General features: G+C 38.7%; 1 protein-coding gene across 1 annotated transcript; it reads left to right on the plus strand.

Moving 5' to 3' along the window:
• Positions 1-1909: 1909 nt before the first annotated feature.
• On the plus strand, positions 1910-4360 carry LOC143036252 (neurotrophin 1-like). Its single transcript, XM_076203500.1, has 2 exons — positions 1910-1927; positions 3440-4360. The coding sequence occupies exons 1-2, from the start codon at positions 1910-1912 to the stop codon at positions 4115-4117; spliced, it is 696 nt and encodes a 231-aa protein (XP_076059615.1). The 3' UTR covers positions 4118-4360.
• The last annotated feature ends 5208 nt before the right edge of the window (positions 4361-9568 follow it).

Raw genomic sequence — 9568 nt, forward strand, 5'->3', positions numbered from 1 at the left:
AAGAATTAAGAAAATCATAAAGAATAAACGAGTAAGGTATAAATAGTTGATGAAAAGATAAAGATTATGAAAAGAAGAAGAAGAAGAAGTTTATTTGGCAATGAATCAATATACATACATACATACATACGTACATACATACATATACCAAAGGCTTTTTCCCCTTACACGGGGGGTAGCCAAAAAGAAAAAGGCATAGAAATCACTCCCACCCATTTCATTTCCCATATATTCCACTCCCCTCCACCCTCCTCCCTCCCTCCTATCTTGGCACCTCCTGGATATCTGCTTATTTAATCATTTATTCACATATTTCTTATTCGCTAATTTGTTTTTAATTTCATTTATATATATATATATATATATATATATATATATATATATATATATATATATATATACATATACATATATATATATATACACATGAAATGCAAATAATGATAAGAATACATAAAAAAACACATAAAGAACACAAACATGTAACCTTATTTCCATTGTGGTCTTTGCTTATTTCCATTATGGAGAGGAGGAGGTTCATAAAATGGGTCTAATTGTCTGCCACGGATGAAATGGCAAAAAATAAGATTGAGTCTCAAAAGAACTCACAAGAAACGACAATTGTGGCACTAATTTCGCCTCAAGGAGTAACATTTGACTAAGGTTGACCTTGTGTGAGGGTAAATACCGATTTGATTAGGGTCTTCACGTGTCAGTACACACAAGTACACACACGTACACACACACACACACACACACACACACACACACACACACACACACACACACACACACACACACACACACACACACACACACATTAATTCGCGTACGCTACAATAATACTTTTTACGAAGTTTTTTCTTTCTAATGTCAGATAATTATATTTAGCATAAAGGTCACTGTGAAAGCGAAATTAGATCAAATAATGGTAAATTTGGTTTATACAGGAGTGGAACAGTCACAGTATATCGGACAGCAGAGGAAGAGGGATTGTGTCCAAAGATGGCGAAGATATGAACAAGAAAGTTCATTTCCGACTTGGCTCGTCGTTCCGTAAGACGATGTATCGTACTCACACTGTTTAACCAAGCGTTCCTGCGAGGTGATTACACACGCACACATGCACGCACACACACACTCATACATACAAACACACACACACACACTCATACATACACACACACACACACACACGCATACACACAAACACGTGTACACGCACACACACACACACTCATACATACACACACACACGCATACACACAAACACGTGTACACGCATGCCACCCTCGCATGCACAAAACATACTGACACACCTACCATTATCATATACATACACACACGCGCACACAAGCGTACACACATACACACACATAACACCCTCGCATGCACAAAACATACACACACATATGTAAATACATGCACACACCTACCATTATCATATACATATACACACACGCACACAAGCGTACACACATACACACACATAACACCCTCGCATGCACAAAACATACGCACACATATACAAACACATGCACACACCTACCACCATCAAATACATACATACACACGCACACAAGCGTACACACATACACACACACATACCACCCTCACATGCACACACACATACCACCCTCACATGCACAAAACATACGCACACATATACAAACACATGCACACACCAACCACCATCAAATACATACATACATACACACGCACACAAGCGTACACACACACACCAACCTCCCACCCACACCCTCTGCCTTGAGAAGTCCTTGGGTTTGGGTGAGCCCTGAGGGCTCAGGGGCGTGTGAGAGCGTCAGTATATATAAGCCTCAGACCACGAAAGAGTCAACAGTCACGCCATCTCCGTTGGAACAGAAGGGAGCAGAAGAAATATTCCAACATGGGTTTCAGATATGCTGTGAGTACTCGTATTGTATCGAAGTGGAAAAAGAAGAAAATGGGGTTCTTGTACTTTAAGAAGTTTTTTGGAAGGCTTGTTTTTTTGTGATGTATTTTAGATTTTGGTGAGGAATGAGTGATATTTTTTTTCTTTTTTTGAGTATTGTGTTGCTCGTAGAAAAAGAAAGAGTATTTCTGGAGTAAATGCAGGAACGCTGGCATACGCCAACTCACTGTCAAAAATGAATGTGTCAAATTGCACGGACGCACACAGACATACACACAAGCGCGCGCACACACACACACACATATTCGTATACGTGTGCGCGCACATGTAACTGTAAACACAATGACATACATACACGTACGCATACTATATACATAAACATATACATACATACATATACAAACATACATACATATACATATGCATATATATATACATATACATATACATATACATATACATATACATATACATATATATATATATATATATATATAATATACATATAGATATACATATACACATACAAATACATATACATATACATATACATATACATATACATATACATATACATATACATATACACATACAAATACACATACATATACATATACATATACATATACATATGCATATGCATATACATATACATATACATATATATACATATATATTTACACAAACGCACACACACACACACACACACACACATATATATATACATAGATATATATATATATATACATATACATATATATATATGTATATATATATATATATATATATATATATATATATATATTTATGTATATATATACATATATATATATATAGAGAGAGAGAGAGAGAGAGAGAGAGAGAGAGAGAGAGAGAGAGAGAGAGAGAGTGAGAGAGAGAGAGAGAAAGAGAGAGAGAGATGTAGATATAGATATAGATATAGACACAGATATACATGTTTATAAACATGTATGTTGTATCTTTTATACGCTCGTCCTGGTAGGTCTTGGACCTGTCAGTAGCGATGCACGACACGTCTCCACTCTTTCCTCTCAAGACATATCTCGTTTTCCTTGATCTCACCCAACCCTGTTCGTCTAACAATGCTCCTATTGCTGTAAATTCTACTTCTTCAAATACTTCAACCTACACACACTTCTTTTCCCAATATTTATAATAAAATCAGTATTTTTTTTATTTAAATTTTTTTAATGTCATGTGTAAGTATTTAGTCAAAATATATCTTCACGTGACCAGTTTTCTGTATAGAAAGCGCCCCAGTCTATTTGTACTAATTAGATCGCCAAGGAAAACAAAATTCTATCAATGTTTTGTCTTTTTTTTCAAAATGCTCATAGGTTGTCACGGCCTTATTGAGTTTGGCTGCCGAGATCACCTTATCTTAGTAATGCATTTCCTAAATTTCTCTCTTCTAGTGCTCCAGTCTCTATTTATACTAATTAGATCTCCAAAGAGAACAAAATTCTACAATGTTTTGTCTTTCTTTTTTCAAAATGATCACAGGTTGTAACGGCCCTATTGAGTCTGGCTGCCGCCGACCTCCCGACCCATCACCGACCACACCCTCACCCCCCTGCATATGGTCACCGGCCCACCTACCACCAACCATCATACCACCCAGCCCCGGCATACCATCCAGCTCCTGCCTACAAACCCTCCCATCACCACGAGCCAGCCGTCCCCGCCTGCGCCGCAAATACCACCAAACCGTGGTGCCTTGAGGACTCCGAGTACCCGACCTACGAGATCAAACACGCAGCCGAGTACCACTACCAGAAGCTCGTGTCCCTCTACGCCGATGTCGTGGACCTCAACACCGAGCTCTCCGTCGAGAGACCCGAGACCCTCGAGGAGGAGACCTACCTGTGCCCCTCCGAGACCGCCTACGTCAGACCTCTTCGGGCGCAGAACACCGACGGCAAGTGGAGGATCATCGTCAACAACGTCGACGTCCACTACGAGACCCTGACGCAGACCACCCGTATCGAAGAGTGCCTGACTTCGGGAGAGGCCTGCCCCCTCGTGCCCCACTGCTACGAGTCCAAGTGTCTGCAGAAGTCGGCCTACCACCGCTTCCTCGTCTACGACGCCTACGACCAGTACTTCCCCTTCGCCATCGAGTCCTTCCAGCTCCCGGCCAGCTGTGCCTGTTACCTGGGAGCCTATGTCATTGACCACTAAGGCCGTACAATTCAAAGCATCTCAAGCCTCATCAAGCCGCACTTAGTTATCACGTGATTCTTCGTTTGCCCCCCAAGGCAGAGGTCAGGGACTGAAGTCCCTGAGGTTTGTTTTGGGCGGTAGTCTTTGGTCCCTATTGACTCGTGTGTCGGCGATACGTGAAGAAAGCAGTTCTCTAGTCATCTCGCTGTGATAATTCAGCTTATTTATATCAAATATTTTATTTTCTGATCTCTCGAAATATCCATGGAGTAATAAAGAAACGAATATATATTGTTTGTTTTCTTTGAATTATTGTCTGTATCATTAGCACAATGCCATTTCTTTGCCATACTGATTTTTCTCAGTTGCCTCACATATTATACATACATACATATACCAAAGGCTTTTTCTCCCCTTGCAAGAGAAGTAGTCTAAAAAAACAAAGACATAGAAACCACTCCCACCCATTCCATTCCCAACATACTCCACTCCCCTCCACCCTCTTCCCTCCCTCTCATCTTGGCACCTCCTAGATGACGGGTCATCCCTGCATCTGGTCCACTGCCCTGGGTCAGAAGCAGTGCCATAAAACATAATAATCTGTTTATCATTTGTCCTACCCAATATCCTTCTAGGATACACATAACTGGTAACTTATCTGTTCGACTTAGTCCGTACACTACGAGCTTCACCAGCTTCCAGTACAATATCCTTTTCACTATTACTGAACTCATTCAGTGTTTCGCAGTTCATTCCCACACAACAACAATGTTAAACCTATTATATTCCCCACTATTTTCACTTTTGCTGTAATTAACATCTTCCGTTTCCAATACACACCGTTTTGCAGCATATATGCCTCTTTTACATATATATATATATATATATATATATATATATATGTATATATATATACATATATATATGAGAGAGTGATAGGTGGGGAAGGGTAAACGAAGATGGGCTTTAGAATATGTTTATTGTCCTAACGTTTCGGTCATAGAGACCGAAACGTTAGAACGTATTCTGAAGCCCATCTTCCTTCACCCTTCCACGCCTATCACTCTCTCATTTCTCTCAAACAATTTGTATATATATATATATATATATATATATATATATATATATATATATTTATGTCTGTGTAATGTTTCCTATCAAATCACTTTAACATAGTCATGTCCTCACCGCTTTCTAAATGATTACTTTTTTAGTTTTGTTTTTTTCAGTCTTCTCATTTTCTTGAGGACAAACAACTCAAAATTTTTACAGTTTCTTTAAATGTTGATGTAAATTCCTTCAATTCCAGAAACTCTACAAATGTTCCCGTGTCTGAATGCATGCTTTTCACCGCCATTATCAGCTTTCTCTGTTACTGTGTCATACGCTCTTTCCAAATCCATGAACATCCTATATACAAGTACACGTTCAGCAAAAGAATTAACTGTATGAATAAATAGGAAATATAGGAAGAAAAATGGGATTTATGATTTACGATAAAAGAGTAAAAATCACCGGAGAGAAAGATGTTAAGCTCGGAGGCAATTAAAACAAAAGGAAGACAGGGACATACATACAAACATATACCAAAGACTTTTTTCCCCCAAAAAAACAAAGGCATAAAAACCACTCTCACCCATTCCATCCCTATCACACTCCACTCCCCTCCCCCCTCTTCCCTCCCTCTTATCTTGGCACCTCCTGGATGACGGGTCATCCCTGCATCTCGCCCACTGTCCTGGGTCAGAAGCAGTGTCACAAGACACAGCACATCCACAGCAAGGCCGCTTCATTAAATCGGCGACCCCCCCTTTCCGTCCCCTCATGCAGAATAAGAGAAGACTGGTAGTTATGGAAAATTAAGAAAAAGGGAAGGAGTATTCCAGGAAGATTTATAGTTATGATGGAAGAGTGGAGAATGAAGGAGTGGCGGTGGGTACTGGAAACGCGTCCAGTGAAATCGGTCTGACAATGGAAAGTCTGAAGAAAAGAAAACAATCGGAGATGACGACAGAGCGGTGGAGTTGGCGGGAACACTTGGGGGAAAATGCAATTTAGAAACTAACAGCAACAGTAAACAAAGTTTATGAAACAAAGTGAAACTACTGAGCAGATGTGCAAGTCAGCGTTTTTTATCAAGCAAAAGTTGACAGGAAGACTAAAATGCAACAAGCACAGAAGTATAATTGTTATGAGACGAATACCCAAATTACCCTAAGCGCAATTACCAATACAATGAAAAGGAAAACCAAATAACTATTGAAAAAAATACAGACTGCTGGATAGGAATAAAAATAACAAAGAAGAACCAATTACAAATTTAAAAAAATACAGATGGGTAGGAATAGAAAATAAAAAAATAATCTGTTCTCAAAACAAAAAAGCTAGCCAGGACTAGGTTATAAGAAACGTGGAAGATGAATATTAAGGAAAGAGTGAAACAGGGATGCGTAATGTCTCCTGATTTTTTTTCAATTTTTTCGAAAAGATTATTATGGGAGAAGTGCAACCTGTCGACGGTGTCAAAACATCAACGAAAAAGTATTGTGACGACATTAGGCTAATAGTGAAGACTGAGCAACGACTAGAACAGTTAGTAAACACCACAGAAGAGACTAGTAAAAGAAAAGATTAAAAATCAGTATTATGAAGACAAAAGTAAAGTTTATAAGCAAGATAACCAATCTTGTTCGGGCAAAGATTTTTTCTATAAATAACAAAATTAAACAGGTTCAGATGTACTATCTGGGTAGTATCATCACGAAGGATAGTAGAAGTATAGCTGATATAAATAGGAAGATGAAGGATACTTACTATTTACTATAAACTGTAAAATTGACCTATTTTCGCCAGCTTTACAACATTAATTAAATGGACCAAAAGTCCACAATCAACACCTTGAGACCCGAGAAGGCGACTCCCCCTCCTCTCTTTCCTCCTCTCTTTCCTCCTCTTCTTCCTCCTCCTCTTCCTCCTCCTCCTCCTCTTCCTCCTCCTCCTCCTCTTCCTCCTCATCCTCATCCTCCTCTTCCTCCTCTTCCTCCTCCTCCTCCTCCTCCTCTTCCTCCTCCTCCTCCTCTTCCTCTTCCTCCTCCTCCTCCTCTTTCTCCTCCTCCTCCTCTTCCTCCTCCTCTTCCTCTTCTTCCTCATCCTCCTCCTCCTCTTCCTCCTCCTCCTCCTCCTCTTCCTCCTCATCCTCCTCCTCCTCCTCCTCTTCCTCCTCTTCCTCCTCTTCCTCCTCCTCCTCTTCCTCCTCCTCCTCCTCTTCCTCCTCCTCCTCTTCCTCCTCCTCTTCCTCTTCTTCCTCATCCTCCTCCTCCTCTTCCTCCTCCTCCTCATCCTCCTCTTCCTCCTCATCCTCCTCTTCCTCCTCCTCCTCTTCCTCCTCTTCCTCCTCTTCCTCCTCCTCCTCCTCTTTACTTTCTCCTTCAAGAGACCAGACAAGCAGACGGCCGTCGTCCTCTTTCTTCCGTCATCTGGTGAGGAAGCCAACACTACACACGTCTTTTAGTTTTTCATAATTTCTTTATTCTAGCTTCTATATATCTATTTTTACTTATTACTTTTTTCTTTTAATCTTTATATTTATATAAATTCAAGCCAGACATTATGAGTAGCATGCTAGGTAGACCACACACATTTATGATAGGAAAAAATGATATAAAGAAGAAATGTGCAATTTGCTAGATATAGCAAACACGTCATGAGTATGAAAAAATCCCTAACACATTATAGTGGACGAAGAAAACTATAGTATATTTCTGTAGTACCAAAGATATATCTAAATTCAAATTTTATATAAAGAGTCCTTAATTCCCCCTATAAGAGGGGTTGCCTGACTCAATGTAAGAGGAAATAATGAAAAATTGGAGATCCCAAGTCCCTTCGACCCTCTCCATTTAGTTGCCTACTACGACATGCAGGGGAAACTCGATGGTGGTGTTCTTGTCCCCCATCACAGGATGCTAGTAAGAATAAAGAGTTAGAGTAATATATAAAGGATGGCAGATAGGAAAGTCAGTAGTTGAAAGTGACTGTCCTTTGTCCTTGAATGTAGTTTAGTCTCCAGACATAAAATGTATCTGCGTGACACTGATCCGTAGAGATACGTTTTTTTTTTTTTTTTTTTTTTTTTTTTTTTTTACATACAGTTACCCGCTAATTGAGATCATGGGGCGTGGGAGAGGAACGTCGCCACCCGTTTCATTCAAATCACAAACTTCTCCAGCTCCATATGAAAAATAAAATAGATACTAGTTCAAGTTATGAACTACTAAAGCCTAAAAAAAGATCTTTAAAATGTGAAGAAAGACGAAGAGGAAATGGTGAGACAAATTCAAGATGTTGGGTGAGTGGGTAAAGGTGGGTGATGGGTGAAGGAGTAGGAGGATTGGGCAGGGTTGATTGGTCCAGTGGCTGGAACATACACGTTCAGAATAAATATGTATAAAGAAAAATCAATATCACGAAAGCAAATAGTCTAAGACGGAATGAGGGCAGCACCTTGTCTGGCGCGATGGAAAAACGAAATATATTTGGTAAAATTGTGGTCAAAGTTTAACTCAACTAATATACTTTTCATTCTGTCTTTGGTGCTCAGCTATCTTTAAATATATCTTTAGAGAAAAAAAAAGAAATTTAAGAAATGAATACGGTATGATAAATGCATTAAATAATCAGAAAGTGAAATTGTATTTCCATCTTGAAATATTGGTGATTATTTGAGTCCTTTCTCGCGACTGTGAAGGACACAAACAAGGTCATCATATTAAGACAACAGGGCAAAACTCACAGTAATGGATTTAAATTGTACAAATTTAGATTTAAGAAGGAATCAGGCAAGAACTGGTTTACTAATAGGGTGGTCAACGAATGGAACAGACTTAGTAACCAATTAGTAAGCGCTGAAACTATCGGTTGTTTTAAGAAACAGTTAGACAACTTTATAGATGGGTATGACAGGTGGCAATGGACATGGAACTGCCTAGTTTAGACCCTATAGTCTCTTGCAGTCTCCTTCATTCTTATGTTCTTATGTGCATCTATTGAAACCTGGTCAATATTTCTTTCCTTGAACTATTGAAAAATTGACTTATCGGATTAAATGATCATTCAATTATATTTCTTTTCTCCGATTCCTTTTTTTTTTTTTTTTTTGCGTTAAAGTTGACTTATAAGATTTTATTTCTACTAATACATATTTCTCTTTCTCAATTTCATTTTTCTTCATGATAAAGTTGTCTTATAAGATTTAATTTTAAATCAATTTCATATTTTTCTAAATTCCATTTTTCTACATTTTGATATATTTCAAGAGTAATCTTGCTCAAACGTCGAGCGTCATTCGTTTTGTTCTGTCAAGCTGAAATGAAGAGTCGTTCTTGCGTAAGAAAAACAAAACCTTTTGGATTACTACAAAACTCCTTATAAAAATATCACAATAAACCCGTTTTACTAAACCCTAATGAA

The sequence above is a fragment of the Oratosquilla oratoria genome, chromosome 20 (genome assembly GCF_046742065.1).
Source record: "Oratosquilla oratoria isolate Oo_2021 chromosome 20, ASM4674206v1, whole genome shotgun sequence".
Lineage (NCBI taxonomy): Eukaryota > Metazoa > Arthropoda > Malacostraca > Stomatopoda > Squillidae > Oratosquilla > Oratosquilla oratoria.